This window comes from Acartia tonsa, chromosome 1 (assembly GCF_053477335.1).
Source record: "Acartia tonsa isolate MP-2025a chromosome 1, ASM5347733v1, whole genome shotgun sequence".
Taxonomy (NCBI): Eukaryota; Metazoa; Arthropoda; class Copepoda; order Calanoida; family Acartiidae; genus Acartia; species Acartia tonsa.
In genome coordinates, this window is record NC_137260.1 from 33675010 (window position 1) to 33693340 (window position 18331).

Here is an 18331-nt window from a genome sequence, read left to right on the forward strand (position 1 = left end):
CATGTATATTGTATAACTTTACTGATCTGATCACACAGACTGGTTTTAATTACAAATAGAAAGAATAACTGACATACCTTATTTATAAGGTAGTAAAAAACCTTTGGATAACATTCAGTTTATCATTGCAAACCCAATATGTAAGTGTTCATTAACATCCGCATATCATCATAAAATGAAAATAGTATAATCAATATATTGTAGGCGAAAAGACACATTCACAAATACATACGAGGGGAAAGGGTGTGTCTAAAGCTACACATAAAAAGGACAGTTTGTTCTGTTGTTATAGTTTGCAGTTTAATTTACTTGAAATGTGATACATGTGCGGAAGTGAAATCACAACCACTTTGCAAATAGAAAGATAATCTTTTTGCTAAATATTTAATTTACTTGAAGAGGAAGAAAATCTACTCTTACCCCCTACCGCACACCACAACCCCATTAACAAGGGTATACAAACCCATGATACAACCCCTTAAAACAGCCAAGGGGAGTGTCAAGGTAAAAAAGTCCCACCCATCTTAATTTTAATGGCGGCGTGAAAAAAAAGCGCTTCGATCGTCAACTTACCAGTCATAGGACGCTTTAGATACCTTTAAGACTAAGTATGTTGAATATGTAGAGTTGGACATCTAGATGGGTATATAAGTTGACACATTTCATTTAGAGACAATAATTGTTAAATAATAAATAATAACTAAAATATTGTTATGGTTTTATGTTTTATGATACGTTATTTATGTTGCTTAACTAAATTAAAGTATGTAAGCTTACATGAAATATGTTGTCCTTGTTTTTATGTCTCATGGAAAATTTTGAAATTTTAGTTTTATCAAAAGAGAGTGGGAACAAAAGATCTTTTTTTTGAAGATTAAAATCTAACAAGAATAACAACATCCGTGGAACAAATAGAAAACTAGAAAGAAATAAGTTGCATGGAAATAGTAATTTTGGAAAGGATACTCTTCTCGGCAGAGGGGGGGATGTGTGTAGTATTTTGACAATCATTGATGCTTTGTTTAAGTTAAAATGATAATTTGGCCCTGTACCTTGATTTCCCTGCCAGGTTTGCTGTTATGCTTTGCATGCTAGGATGGTGAAATTAAAAAAATTCTAATTTCTTTGTGTCTTGTAACCCCATTTTAAAATTCAATAATTATAGCTTCTATCTTCTAACACAGCCGGAGTGGAGACCTTCAAGCCACCTCCCCCCCCCCCCCTTCAGATCTAGGGTTAAAGAATCTTTAGATGTATAAGTAATCTAAATAATGATTTTTAAATGGAAATAGACAAGAAAAACTCAACTCTTCTATTGTAACTGAATTTTATTATACTTTATTTTTATCTTAATAATTTTTAGGTATTTATTAATGCTCTACTTATGGACAGAGTCTTCCTCGTGTCCAAACAGTTCCAACACTATACTTTTGATAGAATTTCAGGATAGTTAAAGAAAATTCAAAAACACAAATCACTTTTTTTATATAAATCACTGTAATTAGTTTTATCACTATTAAAACATTTTTTATAATGTAACTTTCCAAAAGCTATATATATTGTATGTAGTAAAATATCGTGTCTCTATAGTATTACGGTCAAAAATAGCCCAGAGTGTAAAAATAATACCAAATATACATTATATATACTTAGATTGTTATATATATTTTTGCTTTCCCTGTAATTGCTTAGATTGGTCCGTGCGTTTGATTTTGTGTGTGCGTGTGTTTTTTAAGATGGTTTCTAAACTTAAAATCACTATAGTTTGGTAACACAGTAGAAGTCTTATGGAAAGATGTAATTTTTATTATTAAATATTTATAGAACTGGCTCTATACAGTGAGCAAATTAGATGTTAACTGGACTAGCTACCAAACTAAACTGAGAGCTTTTCAACCATGCAATTGTTAGTTCAGGAGTTTTGGCGTAAAGGGAGGCAAAATTTTACGGGTTTTCATGCATTAATGACATTTCTTTGCAGTAGCAAGAAAAAAAATCAACAATACTTAACTTTAAAAGGTTTGGTTTTATATTTAATATTATTCGTCCTGTTTTGAAATTATTGATATTTTAAAACCCAGTTGGTGAGATGCCCAAGTTATACATTTGTAGCTTATTGCTATAGGAATCACAAATTTAAGATAAAATTAATAAAAGAATTGTATTATCATAAAAGAACTGTAGACAAAATATGATATAATTTTGTAATAAAAAAATGACAAAAACTATGTAATTTGTTTGTCGATACACTGTTCTCAATGTTAACTGAAAATCTAGTTGGTGTGCGTCGCTATTTAGCTATTGTGTTTTTTTTGTTTGTTTTGAGAAACATGAAACTTTATATCTCATTCAATTTTTAACTTTACGGTTAAAAGTATTCAAAACTCTAAATACTTACAATATAAACTATGAAAATTTGTGCTCTAAGATAAATTATAAAACTTTATTCAGAGGAAGACCTCACATCTTTAATAATTATACATTATAGGATATTAAATCAATTTAACTTTTTAAGAGTGTGTTTTTTTATGAATAATGTACTTTACAAAATAACTACAGAGCACAAGAATTTTCCCTCTAACTTGTCTGTCAGCCAATAAAATCAAAATTTATTAAAATTTAACGATTTTATATTATGCTAGTTTTATAACTTTACTTTTTGGTCACAAAAAAAAACAAGTACTATAACAAGGTAAAAATAAACTGAACAAAAACTCCAGATTTTTTAATATTATATTCTGTATTTTATCATAGATAGTAAATTGTTTTCCTAAATTCTGTATTGATTTAAAAAAATATGAAAAATTCGAAGAGGAAACTACAACTAGATATAGAAAGGTTCATTGAAAAGGTACAATCACAACAGAGATATCCCGTATATCACCGAAGCAGTAAGGATAATTATATTTCAGAAAACTCTTCTGTATGACTAAAAATTTAATAAATTAAATGTATTGACGGTTAAAATTAAATTGAACACTTGTAAAGATTGCAGAGAAATGATGCATGCTTCCTTTTACAGTTTTAGCAGCGGCACTTTTCTCAATTCACGGTGTGTCCTCAAACTGCAGTTTTTACGTCTTTGGCTGCTAAATTTCTTCAGTGCTGTTTTAAACACATCTATTGTTTGGTGTTAAGTCTCTTTTCTTTTTAGAATAATTATCCAGAATCAAAACCTTAAAGAAGATAATTATAAGAAAACTAGATCTTTAATTACCCACCTGGATCAACATTTCACCCTCTTAGTCATTTTACAACATACAGAAAATTGTAGAGTAGCCTTGCAAGGGAGAAAAGTAGATCCTAATTTAACTTCTATATTATTCTTCAAAGAAACATCTAGTAAATAAATAATCCAGATAAATCTAGTTATGTTTAAAATGATTAACAATTATGTGCCTATAACTTTTCCACCAATAATATATGCTTATTATTTTGCCTTCTTATTTATGATGAAATTATTTTAGAACAAAATATAACCCTTTTTAAAATAAAGTAAATATCTATAAAAACATCTGGTTAAGTTTGAATTCAATAAGCTGAAGGCCACCATAAGAGTTTTCCACGAGTTAACACATGAAAAAATATGCCTTTCCCCATGTCATAATTCTACCCACATGTGCAAATTAATATCCTTCCCTTTCAAGATCTCTCTTTATGCATTTAGTCGTTGAATCAAAACTTAACTCTTTTTATGGTTATTCCTACAAAACAATGAAATAGTTTAAATTAATAGTCAAATACTTTTCTAGTATAACAATAACAATAGTGTGAAATTTCTGGTTTCGGAAAGTCTCTGCTTGGGATCTCATACAAGTTTAATAGTTCTTTAAGACCACGAGAACAGTTATTGGCTTAAATTTCTCAAGCATAGAACTCGTTGAAATCACTGATTCCATTTTTAATATGTGCAGAAATTAAATGTGATCACTTTATAATTTTTAATGTGTTATCTTGTCACTTTGTAACAACACCCAATGATTTTTCAAATGTCTCAAAGAGAAGTAAAAGGAGAAGCATTTGGTGATACTTTGCTTGGATAGTAGGTTCTGCCCAGTTAGCTGGGAAGTCAGGCCTATAAAATGCAGCCCATTCGGGCTCTACTCTCAGTTGTGATATAGCACGCCAAATCACCAGTCGAATTTCTGAAGGGATAAGTCGGGTTAAAATCTTTGACTAGAACTTAGCTTGAGTAAACTTCTCTCTGAGATTTTTGGCCAAAAAACATACCTAAAATAAAATAGATTTTGTTAAATAAAATTATTCCGTTTCCTTAAAAATAAAAATCTGAGATATTAAAAACTTTGTTTATATTTTAGGTATAGGGGGGAAATAATAGGGTTTAAGCCCCTATGGGCTAATATTAATAGGTAGTTATTAAGATTAGGTACAAAGAATAAAATTTGTTCGGACCTTAAGATATCACAATAGAATCCGTATTTCGGAATCGCCTGATGGATCTGAGGCTCTGACAGGTTTTATTTCTTTAGCAGTATAATTCCTATACCATAAGATAACACCAAAGACGACCTATAGTTGTCAAAGGCTGGTTAGTGAACCTCTACTAGGGGGAATCTTACTCTGAGGTTGGACGGAATTTTGTTTCTCAATTACTTTGTATTAAGTTTCTGAGATAACACCTCAGACGACCTAAAGTTGTCGAGGCTGGTCAGCCGGGTCTGCACTCTCGTGATTACCTTTTCGAAGGTAAATAGATCTGGCTTATTCGACGAACCTTAGTATAAAATATTAGGGAGTATTTATTTTATGTCAAGACTTTAAGATAACACCATAGACAACCTATCGTTGTCCCAGGTTGGTCAGTGAACCCTCCACTTTCGTGGACCAAGGGGGATCTTACTCTATAGATCTTGGCCTAAAATATTTAATTGAATTTTATAGGGCATCAATAACTTAAAAGCTTGATCTCCAATAGACGTATGATCGTTGATATACATTCCTGAAACCGTTGATAACACATTATTTTCGGAATAGGGTTTTTAGGTAAATTATATATCTACTGTTTAGTAATCTATTATCTAGTGATTTGGTTTGAGTATAAATAGTCATTTCATTGGATGGTATTTCTAATCAGACAGATATTAGTGTTTCACTGAATCGAGCTTGGACCGTGACAGGAGGTGAGAGCGCTGCGTCTTAGCCATAGTAGTGTGACTGAAGGGCGCGACTGTTCCGGGAACCGGGTAGTGAAGCACACCCTAATTACAAACTGAGATTACGTTTTCATTTGGATACACGTATAGTAAATAAAAAGAGTAACTGATCTGGCTATACAATATTTTTAACCTTCACAAATAAGATTTTTATAATTTTCAAAGAATGTTTTTTTTTATCCATAGAAGTCTAAGTCCTCACACATGCAGGTTCTAACCATGCAGGGTTATCATTAGTCCAACTTAAACTAACCTGATATCAGCCCATTAAACGATTATTATTTTTTCGATAGACCGTCTTATTTTCATGGATAATTGTCGAAAACAGATGTATGCACTGGGTTTTTTTTCAGGAGGGCTGAAAGGGGAAAAAAGGAGAAGGTGTCATACTCCTCTACTTCCCTCCTCTCGCACGCCTATGATTTAAAATATCTTTTCTTTTATTGAACCATCATTACAGAAATTAGATTTTTTGATAATATAAAAGATCATTAGGTATTTGGGTGGTTCAACTATTTCTTCTTTCTTGACATGAAATTACATATTATATTTCTTTCAACACTTAAAGTAAATATTAATTGTTATAGAAAGAGACTTCAAGATTTTAATTTGGACTCATAATTCACGAATAAAAAAATATTTGATTAATTGACGCACAGTAAAAAATAAATTTTGTGTGTAAAGTGGTTTTTATTAATGAATTGATTTTTCCATATAAGCATGAAGGTTCTCTTTACCACCCTGTCGTAAAACATTGATAATAACTGCCATAGTAGGGATCTTAAGGGATAAGAAAATTCACGATAAATTGATATATATTTTCAATGATGATAACAAAACTATTCCTTCTTTGGAATAAATCTATTGGCTGAAAAGTTTAGAATCAACTAATCAATTTTGAGCAAACGTATTAGATATCGTGGTTATAAAACTTTGGGTACTAGTGAGATTTATAATCCAATGTCACTTCGTATAGAATAACATATGCTAAAGTTATATTTTGCCTGAAAATATCAAATTCAATATATCACAATTACATTTTGTTTTGTTTTTATTTTGGTCAGGATAACCAGTGCGCGATAGGTTAGTTTCTCCATACAATTTTGGTAGTACATTTTAGCACAGGAAAAATTTCCATTTTAAAAGTTATTGAAGCTTGACGTTTCCGTCTGACTCATGTACTTTTAGAAATAGTTGTTTTCATTGTCACTATGGACAGGTTAATGACAGCACAGTATTAGGCTATACTAGAAATTTATTTTAGTGCAATATAGAGGTAATTACTTCTAGGCCCGTCGTTATTTACTTCAAAAGTTGCATTATATCAGACAACGTATAATAGACCAAAAACATAATAACTAGAACCATATATCATAGACAGTATGTATGCATACCTATTACAGGAGTACAATTATCTAACATAGGTAATCCCTACCTTTGTATACTTAAATCTTCTATAAATAACCTACATAATATGGTTACCAAAGGATGAAAGGAACGGTCAAATAAAAAGAAGCTGCATTAATAAAAAAAACATGGTTGATAATTCTATTTTTATTCAAATAATTTGCGGTTTTACAATAAATATAACAGTAATTGAAATATTCTTGATTTATCTAGATTAGATATATTTTAATTTCAATAAGCTTCTTGATCAATGTATATTTACAGTATAGAGTAGCTACTATATAATTTTATCATTTGAAATAGCTTTAATAAAAGATAACTTTTTTTAAATGAAAGAAAAAGCTTTGCTATTTATGCACTTGGACATTTTTGTTTGTTGAATATTTCCTTTTGACTACATTGTATTTTTTAAAACTAACATTATTAAAAGGAAGCTTTTATATTAGGGTAAGTCTGTTCTTATGTTCATCATTCATAAACGGATAGCTTATATCGTTCATTCAAAGCAGTTACGTACAATTATGAAACCGTAGCAACTCTATAATCTTCTTCTCTTAAGTTCTGATGCTTCTTTCAAATCTTTGAAATGCCACCGAAAATTTTAAAGGTGTTACTGGGTATAAAAAAACGGAGAGCTGTTAGACATTATATTTTGACACCAGGTATTACCCTTTTTAACCATTCCAATGATTTCATGAATCTAAAATTTTGTTTTGTCCCTTTGTCTGATTTGTTAAGCTTTTCTTTACTTATGTTGGCATCCTTGTTATTCTATATACTTAAAGCATATTTGACATCTTTAACCTTATATTTATATGCAAATATGTAGCAAGGATGACACCATCCATATTACAAACAAGACTGAAAACGGTTATAACTCACAAAGATCTAATGAAAAGTAAACAATGAAAACAAAACACAAATATGAATATGAATAAATATTTAGCACATATTTTTTTGTGATGAATTAATTGGCAGATTGCTTTAAAATGTAACTTTACAGTTGAAATCTGAATAATACGTCATTAATAATATTTTATTACCAGTGTAATTTACAGCCCAATGTCCCCTACCGCCCGGCAAGCTTAGCCTACGGATATATTACTAAGGATTGTATTTAGTGTTGAATATTCGGTCTGGAATGGTCCAGTGTTTATTCAAGGATGAATAAGCTCGGGAGAATGATTAGGTTAGTATCATTATAAGTGACATGTTGTCTGTCTGTTTGTTTCCATTTTATTGGTTAGATTTTGGTGAAAAAAGGGCAGTTGTTCTTTCATTTCTTTTGCATGATTAATATAAATAATCATAATTCTTAGGTTAAAGCTTTGCTAAAAAAATCTTCTATTGTATTATGTTAAGCATATAAAAAATCCTTATAATAAAGTAACATGATGTGTGTCTGTCTGTTTGTTTGCCTTTCATAAATAATTGATTTTAAAATAGATTGAAAAGAATCAATTTCACGTGTTCCTAGAGGCCTCTATGGGCGTAGCCGCTATTGGCTAGGTTTATTCAATGTTTTATTTACTTTCTTTTGGTTATATGAACTATGACTATTAACCCTATTCTTCCATTATTTTCTCCCTGACGATTTCTTTCTTTGAACTATTTTAGGATCTTAATATTTTTTTATTTTAAATTATCATCCTGAAAGAGTTAAAATGTTTAGTTAACTGTTAATTTTAGTTCAATATCTGACCACATTATGCACGTATCACTAGTATCAAATTATTTTAAAACTAAGTTTTCTTTTATTTGCTTTATTATAAATTTAAATTTTCTATTTTATGGATAGAAATCTAATACTTCAATATAATTCAAATAGCAACATGAAATAAAAAAATGAATTTATTTTTCATACAGTAAAATAATGGGTCTTATAGTTCTGGTCAATGAGAGTTTATTACGGATTATTGGAGCACTATGAGTTTAAAACATTTATCGCTTGGAAAACTTGAGCTCATATATAGACATTTATTTTCTATATAGATCTGTCATGGATCTTGATGCAATAAAGCAGGCTGTTTTGTAAATGTTAAAAATTGAAAGATTTAATTAAACAAAAGTTCCCGCAAATATAAGTATTAAATAACAAACATTTATAGTGAGGGATCTGAAGCTTTAAAGAACACGCTTTTTATGTGTTTAAAATATGCGTAGATTGTAAATTTTACATGAACACAATTTAGAGTTTGTACGCTTCCTTTTTAGTAACCGTTTGTCATTATACTTATCATATATTGTAAAAAAAATAAGGTAATATTAAAATTTCAATGAAGACTATAAAACAGATTTTTTGACAAACAAAAGATATTAAAGCTTTTCTGTGAGGAATGAGTCTATGGACTGATTATTATTAAAGTATCCCCTGCCTCCCCCCTGAACACCATTGCATTAAATAATAGAAAGCTATTTCTAATAAAAGTTTACATATTTATAGACAGTTGTCCACGGATGAGAAAGTAAAAAAAATCTGGAATTTATACTCTGACCCAGGACTAACTAAATAGGATATGAATATAAGTTTGATTTTAATTCTAATTTTGTGGACTATTATCTACAACGTGATACGAAGCATGTTTTATTAGTATTGCCGTAAACCGATTTTAATCCAGCGGAAATGGATGCTCAAGCCGTTCTGTAAGTTTGTATTATTATACAAATAGCAAATGAAAATTCTCATGCATCTTTTCAAATCCGGTAATTAAAATTGGCATTCTATTGTAAGATAAGATTTTGATAAGTCAGTTTTTATCTTAAATAATACAAATAATATATATTTGAATAAGAAATGAAATAGTAAAATAAAATTCATATATGCAACATACATTGAAAAATTACAAAAATATTTCAATTAGAATAAAAATGAGTAAATAAAATACATATAATACAATCACAACAGTATTATAAACAAGTTTGACAACATTCACAATTAGAGAAGCACAAAAAATGGATTAACGCAAAGTGCCCTACATAAATATTAATTTGCCATAAGTTCTCTGCAAGCTTCTGGCAGAGAATAATATTGATTCACAAAAAGAAAAGTGTTAGCTCGAGCTCTACTGAACATCTTTTTCATACACCTAAAATATTTAGAAATTAGCTTTAATCCTACCCTGAAACAATCTTAAGATGATGTTGGAATATTTCATATTTGTGATATTTTATTGGATCCCAAAATTAAATTAACATGTTCTTTCCTTCGTTGCTTTAAAAGCTGGAGTACTTTTAATAAATCTTGGTTACTGGTTAGTTCAAACTAGAAGTGTTTAATTTTTAAACCAATAATTTTATATACACAAAGGGGACTCTAATTTATGATAATTGGGGATGAATATAAATTTATCGGTCTATCGTTAAAAGCTCCTTAAATATTTTTAAATCTTCTAATATTATGATAAATGGAATTAGAATCAAAAACTACCTTGCATTATTAAAATTGTCTAAATACTGCTTAGCGGCCAATAAACCTTCTTCTCTTGTCAAAACCTAAAATCATAGTAAGCTAATTTAAGGTTAAATTCTCATAAATTATTTCAGGCAAAAAGTAATTACCTATATTTGTAATCTAATGACCAGAGTTGCCAGAATTTTTTGGTAGACTCAAATGGTACTATACCTGGTTATGGCCGGGAAGAATTGTTTTGATTTTATTATCTTCACAAATTTTCTTAAGTTTTTCCACACTTTCTTTCATTCTAAATCATATTATAGTTGCAAACAATAGAAAATTTTGTATGCGGATTTTTTTTGTGTTCAGATTTGTTTTGTAGTGTGCACGAACCTAGTAATAGTGTCTAACTTTTTATCTTTGTGACGTAACAAAAATCCATCTCTTTTTTAGGGGTTTCCTTTCCCACCTCCCCTCTCATCTTTCGATTTTTGTTACGTCACAAAGATAAAAAGTTAGACACTATTACTAGGTTCAGTGTGCACTGTTATGTTTTCCCTGGGCTGACTTAGTAAACTTATACACAAATATATATTCGAGTTATTTTATATAGTAAAATAACGTTTTTTTACTTCAATTTTATTTATCTTTAACTTTAGAAAGACATGTTAATGATTTTTGCTAAGTTATTCGAGCAAAATAAATGAGACCATATGTACTGTTAGTTTATCATGCATATGACATAAACATATAAATAAAGCCTTGACTCATTAACAATTTAAGGTAGTATTTCATTCATATGTACTTTAATTACATTATTGTCTTTACTTAATAAAGATAGTTGTAAGGGTATTGAATGTCGGTCAGAAGTAAAAAAAATCGGAAGGGCATTTTTTGCTTTCGTATTAGCAAGCAGATTTTTTTAAATGAGATTTTTCTTTTATAAAACTTACTTTAAACACTTGCTCTGTGGATACCAATCAATTAATCCATGGTCAGTTGCATATAATGTATCTCCTAAAAAATAAAATTTATCATTATACATATATGAAAAAGTCTAGGGCCAAAGCCACTTGTACCATATTATGTAAAAAAAAAAATTAATATGAGTATGTTATAAAGTAAGGTGAACTAATCAATGCATACAAATTACAATCCAACAATTGATAAGTATTATAATTCAATAAATCCATGTTCATGTTATTTATTACGTCGATTGAATTAATAAATACAAATGTTCCTCTATCAATCTAGAATTGGTTTACAGAAAGAATAAACCAACATTTACTGAAGTAACCTTTCTTTTATTTGGTTTATTATAATCAACTATTTACCTCTTTCTTTTATTTGGTTTATTATAATCAACTATTTACCTCTTTCTTTTATTTGGTTTATTATAATTAACTATTTACCTTTTTCGTAATTTATTTAATTTTATATAAGTTTTTTCTTTATATTATTTGAATAATCAAAAACGTTTGATGTTTGTTTTTTGTCCAAAATTAAATTAAGTAAATATTAGCCAAGTTTCTATTTCTATTTTAAGAACAACTGTGACTTTGGGTAAACAAGCATCAAAAACTTTAAGAAATAAAAAAATGTATAATACGTTGCTTAAAAAAAACTGAAGTGGCATGATTGAGTGAAATAACAAAATCGCAAACTCCAGATTAATAAAAAAGTAAAAAAAAGGTTTTGCAAGATTTTGAAAGCTAGAGGATCTTTAATCCCTTCGGTTTTTTCTATCTCATTTTCTGTGTGTGAAAGATAGAGGGCTACAACTAAATGACATTTTAAATAAGGATATCACACATAACTGAGAGTTGGAATTTTTTAAATATCCATCCTGGCGGGCACAGGACGCCAGCAAACCTGGCAGGGTCATGCAGGTAAAGAGCAAAATTTTATTTTGACTTAAACAAAGCATTTTATCTAAACAAAATATTCAAATATTCTCTAGTAGTAAATCCCTATATAAAATATAGGTGTTTAAGTCAATTTTAGGTTCCAGGTATGATCCTGCAGGTCCTGATCCTCCAGGTCTCCATAAATCTTTAAAAGCCTCCTGTGATTGCAATTTTTGACATAGAGACTTTAAAATTTAAGCTTTCCTACATAACGTATAAAAATTCCATAAAGATCCACTGATTGCTAAGTAAAGCTGCGGCCGCCAAAATTTATGTTTTGAGATTTCTTATATAAAATCTACATAAAGATAAACATTTTATGAAAAAAAAATTTCTAGCTTCAAAAATATGAAAATGACAGCCTTTTGAAATTTTTAGGTAAAAAAGGACCCTAAAACAAAGGTTATTAAATAAAAGGGTGAAGGAAACGAAAATTGACTTTGACTCATTTATAGTCGGAAATTCATTATCAAACAGGAAACATGCACAAAATTTTTAGCCCTGGTTAGGCAAGGTGCCTGACAGTTAAGGGTTAAATAACTTAAATGTGTGAGGAACATTACACCCCAATTATAGAGTAGCAACGATTATAAAATTGATCTGTATTTACAAACTAAACACTAAGTCTATGGTAAAATGTTAATCGAATTAAGACTACTTGAAAATTAATTCAATTAATTATGAAATGTTTATACAATAGATTAACTGTTGGAACATATGATTCATACAATTAAAAAAGGAGTTTTACCAGAAGAAAATATTTGTTTTTGTTTAGTCACATATGTTTCATCCTAATTATACGAAATTTTCCGAAAGTTAGCTTTATCAAAAAAATCTAACTTGAAACGTAAATATTTCAATAAGACAAGCGTGGACGGCATGATTGCTCTACTTATGGATATAGTTATTCTTGTGCAAACATTGCCATGTTATTTTAATGATATCGTGTATCAACATGCAACATATAAATTAAAACGATTAGAAGAAAAAAAGTAATATATTTTGGTAATAAATTAATTTATGTAATCCTAGAAAAAATCTTCTAACTTCCTATATATAGATGTTTCTTTGTGATATCATAAACATATTCCTTCTGATTTTAAAATAACTACTCTTTGGAAAACAAGGTAAAATAACAGAAGCAAATTTCTTTATAATCAAGTCACAAAAAAAAAGTTCCATAAACAGTGTCCCCAATTTAAGCAATCTATCTACCTGTAACCAGGACGCCCCTAGTATCCAGAAGAGCTACCAAACCTAGGTAATCTATCTACCTCTAACCAGGACATCTTTAGTGTCCAGAAGAGCTACAGAACCTGGGCAATCTATCAACCTGTAACCAGAATATATCTACCTGTAACCAGGTAACCACAAGTGTCAAGAAGTGCTACAGAATCAGGGTAATCTATCTACCTGTAACCAAGCCACCTCAGTGTCCAGAAGAGCTACAGAACGAGGGAAATATATCTACCTGTAACTAGGAAACCACTAGTATCCAGAAGAGCTACAGAACGAGGGAAATATATCTACCTGTAGCCAGGAAACCATTAGTGTCCAGAAGTGCTACAGAACCAGGGGAATCTATCTACCTGTAACCAGAATATATCTACCTGTAACCAGGTAACTACAAGGGTCAAGAAGTGCTACAGAATCAGGGGAATCTATTTACCTGTAACCAAGCCACCTCAGTGTCCAGAAGAGCTACAGAACGAGGGAAATATATCTACCTGTAACTAGGAAACCACTACTATCCAGAAGAGCTACAGAACGAGGGAAATATATCTACCTGTAGCCAGGAAGCCATTAGTGTCCAGAAGTGCTACAGAACCAGGGGAATCTATCTACCTGTAACCAAGCCACCTCAGTGTCCAGAAGAGCTACAGAACGAGGGGAATATATCTACCTGTAATAAGGAAACCTCTAGTGTCCAGAACAGTTACAGAACCAGGGGAATCTATCTACCTGTAACCAAGACACCTTAGTGTCCAGAATACAGAATCAAGAGGATCTACCTACCTGTAACCAGGACACCTCTAGTGTCAAGAAGAGCTACAGAACCAGGGGAATGGCCAGGTATATGAACAACACTAACTTTTCTGTCACCAAGATCAAAGTAGTGTCTGAAATGAAAGTGGTGTTCATTTTATTAATCATTTATATGAATTATGATTTTTTGTATTCAAATTTAAAGAAATGTGCATATTATGCAGGATTAAACATCAATTCCTTAAACATATAAGTAAAAAACAGTTGTTTGATAATTATGTTTTAAGATTTTAATTATTATTGCATGTTGTCAAAGTAAATAGCTTACCCGTCCTCAATTGATAGAACATTGGAAGGCAACACTCTAAAGATATAAAACAAATATAGTATGGAATAGTTTTTAAAGTTTAGTTCATTTCATAGATTTTTTTTAAATCATACTAATAAGCAATCTCTTTAATCATAATAATGTCAACTTAAGAGAATCAACAAGTACAAACTTTGCGAGGAGTTTCAAATTTGACAAAATTTTACTTCTGTTATAAGCCTAGGCATTTACATTAGTACTTTAATAGCATACACCTCACAATCGAAATTATATCAAATTGTAGGCACAAAACAGTTTTTCAAACCCAAAATCCATGAAGCTGTCCATACCTGTATTCCCTAGGGTTCCAAGGTTGACTAGGTTTGGGTATAACTTCGCTAGCAGTCACCCAGCTAGCAGTTAATCTTCTAAATCATTCTTTTGTTTTAATTCAGAGAAGTAAAGCCCCGCAGGAATATGATTCTGTATGGTTATGTAGCTTGAACAAGGATATTTTATTTTATTTTATGGTTATATGATTCACGTGTGAGCTCTACACAAATATAATACATTCAGCAGAATGATAAAAATTATTTTATTATGATACTTCCTATTTATATACAATGAATATCAATTTTTAAATATAAACAAACAAGGATCACAGACAGACGGACGGAAATTTCGAATTATAGAGCAGCTTAGCTACTGAAATAAGGGTACCTGTGACCATTTCTAACAGTGTCAGCTTCCTTGTGATGTACAAAGACTTTATCAAACTGATGTGCACCCCCGGAATGGTCAAAATGAGCGTGAGTAAGCACCACATCTAGGGGCTTGGATGGTTCCTTGAAAGAAGTCATGCATTCAATAAAGTTTTTATATTAAAAACACCCAATATTATACACCCAAATTAATGTACATAAAAAAGAGCTAGGTGCTCTAAGGACTCCTAAATAGTTTATTCAATATTTGTTGATTATTTACATGTTTTTTAGTTTCCTTAAAAAGAAAAGTTGTCCAACCGGTACTAAATTACTCTGCAATTAACCATTAACTTAACAACAGATGATTTCCAAGTTTAACAGATACAAGAAAAAGGATGTTATGGGAGAAAACACATTCTACCTGTCTTAGTTTTGAGAACTGTAGATATGCCGGTAAACTGTAGATTCCTACTCCTGTATCAATTAATAGATCCCTAGAATTAATAAATTATTAAGGACTAGCGGCTTCGCCCCTAGCCTCTAGGGGCTTTGCCACAAGAGATGACAACAACAAAAAATTCAAAAAAAAAATAAGAAGAATTAAAGAAATCTTCTACAAAAGAAATTTTCTACAAAAGAAATCTTCTACAAAAGAATTCTTCTTCAAAAGAATATTTCTACAAAAGAATTCTTCACCAAAAAAAAAAAAAAAAAAAAAAAAAAAAAAAAAAATGGGGGGGATTTTTTTGTTTTTGGGGGGGTTGGGGGTGTCCCACCCCCCAAGAAAATAGCTTAAAACCACCGCAGGACCAATAGGTATATACCCTGAAGAGTAGAATCCATTCGGTTCAGTGGTTACCGAGATCTTAAGCTTCAGACGGACAGACGGACAGACGGACAGACAGACGGACAGACATCGTTCTACTTTGTATTATAGATGACAGAAGCAATAACAGTGACATCACAATAGGACAAGCAATCATTAGTAAATTATGTGATGCTTATTATATAAAAGATGTTTAATTATATAAAAGAAGTCAGCTGATTACGTTTCCTGAAGCTTTTATTATTGGTCCTTAAGGTTTGGAATTAATAAGAAAACTCTAACTTGCATAGGTGTACAATACGGCCCAAATTAAAAAAAGCTCTAGTTTTAAAAATAATTAACATTTTTAAAGTATTAGACTTAAATTTTGTAAATTTTGAGTCAAGTAGTATTTGTAAGTTATCAAAAACTAAATTAAAGTGGTATTGGGAAGCTCCCCTCCTCCTATAAAGAATTGTTCGTTCGTAAATAATTCAGAAACAAATACCTTTCTTTTCCCTTGATGAAAAAAATATTGGCTAGATTCCATGATATAAAATATTTTTCCTAAAAAAAAATCTCATAAAGATTAAGTTGTTAGAATTCAAAGTAAAGTGAATCTGACATAACACTAGGAACCATTTTAACGTCTTTAGTCATGACCGTTATTGGGCCAAGATTCGAACCATTTACCTATCAGAAGGCGATCGAAATATACGTGTTAAGCCACCTTCGAGGGTTTTGTATAGTTTTGAAAATAAGGCTTTTTAATTAAGGTTGGTCCGTCCATCTAACCATAACAAAAAGCTCCTTAGAATGTCCTTTGGCAGAATCCTACCGTTCCAGAGCTTCGCTTTTATGGATGTTGTCACCCTTGTTCTCGTAAAATCTGTATGGATGATAGCAATAATAAAGGTGACCAACGTTTCATATTTTAATTAATATTCTATGTTGCACAAACTAACGGAAAACGTGATTAATAGAGTATGCTTAATGTTTTAAGAAATCCCTAAAGTAACAGGATGTCTGTTTGTTTGTGACGAAATGATCTTGCTAACCACTAAACCAACCGGGTTCTTCTTAAAGGGGTAGCTTCTCATAGGTCCCGGGAAGGTTTATAACCCTCAAAAGAGAAATCTCTCATAGAAAAAAAATTTCAACCCCCCCCTTTTCAAAAAAAAATATGTTTTTAAAAACTAAAATAAATAATAAAAAATATAAAATATAAAAAATGGGTTTTGGGAATTAACTTTCCCCTCCTGAAGTGCCCCTCGAGGCCTCTATTGGGCGTAGCCGCTAGTAGAAAAGAAGAGATTTAGCCGTATTCAATTGATAGCAGTCATATCAATTACATTTCACATAGTACAGACAATTGTAGATTTGCTTAACTCAAACAAAAAACTTCAAAAGAAATGATACGAGATATAAAAATGAAGTTTACCTGAATAAAGAATACATTAGTATCTACTTCTGTAAGTTGAAACAAGGGATGAATTGCTTCCTAAATTAGAATAGTGTGTTATGGCATTAATGGATAATTAAAAAGATTTTACGATTAATTCCAATTTTGTTCGCCTGGGAATTTGAGCACTTTGATTATAATTTTTATTTTATTTTTTGTGAAAAATTGGCTTTGATACGATACTATTAATGATGAATTTTCAGTCTACTCCAGCGGATATTAATCGATTTAAACTTTAAACGTAAAATATTTATTTTGGTATTAGAATTCAAACAAAGTCATAAAATAAAAAATACAAGTTTAGGATACAATTACAATCTATAATACAAAGTAGCTTGATGTCTGTCCGTCCGTCCGTCCGTCCGTCCGTCCGTCCGTCCGTCCGTCCGTCCGTCCGTCTGTCCGTCCGTCTGTCCGTCTGAAGCTTAAGATCTCGGTAACCACTGAACCGATTGGATTCTACTCTTCAGGGTATATACCTATTGGTCCTGTGGTAGTTTTAAGCTATTTTCTTGGGGGTGGGACACCCCCAACCCCCCCAAAAATGAAAATTCCCCCCCCCCAAAAAAAAAAATAGTAATCTGTCCACTATGCCTGAGCCATACTGGAGAAGTAACTTCTAAAAACCATAGATTCTAAATGCGTGTGCTCTATACATGAATATTTTTTTTAAAATTGGTTTGCAATTTTCAGCATAACTATTTGTTTTTCATCAATAGAGCAATATTAAATTTTAATTATCTTTTCTATAAGTCACTGGTGCTGTTTGGTTAAATGTGACTGACATTTATTAAGTACCTTAGAATTAGACGCCGATGAATATTTTCTTGAAAACACACTAAGTAATCTATTTCTCATTTTATATCACTATAGAATTAAAAGATTTTAATAAATAATTTCAAAATATTTAGATTTTTATCTTTTAATCTTATCTTTTAATTTATCTTAAAGATAATGACAAGGATGACAATATTCAGATGAGGGGAAATATCATTTTTGATTTGTCAAATGAAAAATATATTTTTCAATAAGGCAGATAGCTACGTTTTCAAAAGACTTATTAGAAGATTGTTTTCAATATTTAAATACGCATTTTGAAAAAGTAATCACCCTAACAATTTAATAGTAGAATTGATAATTTCAGAAACAAGGTTACAAGCTGAGCATCTTGCATTTTAAGTGAAC

General features: G+C 30.6%; 1 protein-coding gene across 1 annotated transcript; it reads right to left on the reverse strand.

Annotated features, from left to right (window-relative positions):
• Positions 1–9394: 9394 nt before the first annotated feature.
• On the reverse strand, positions 9395–18031 carry LOC145317471 (acyl-coenzyme A thioesterase MBLAC2-like). Its single transcript, XM_080158569.1, has 12 exons — positions 17945–18031; positions 17126–17185; positions 16193–16251; positions 15301–15373; positions 14896–15020; positions 14526–14603; positions 14197–14232; positions 13899–14002; positions 10929–10992; positions 10204–10282; positions 10009–10073; positions 9395–9667 (listed from the first exon to the last, which is right to left on the reverse strand). The coding sequence occupies exons 1-12, from the start codon at positions 18002–18004 to the stop codon at positions 9565–9567; spliced, it is 906 nt and encodes a 301-aa protein (XP_080014695.1). The 5' UTR covers positions 18005–18031; the 3' UTR covers positions 9395–9564.
• Positions 18032–18331: the final 300 nt, after the last annotated feature.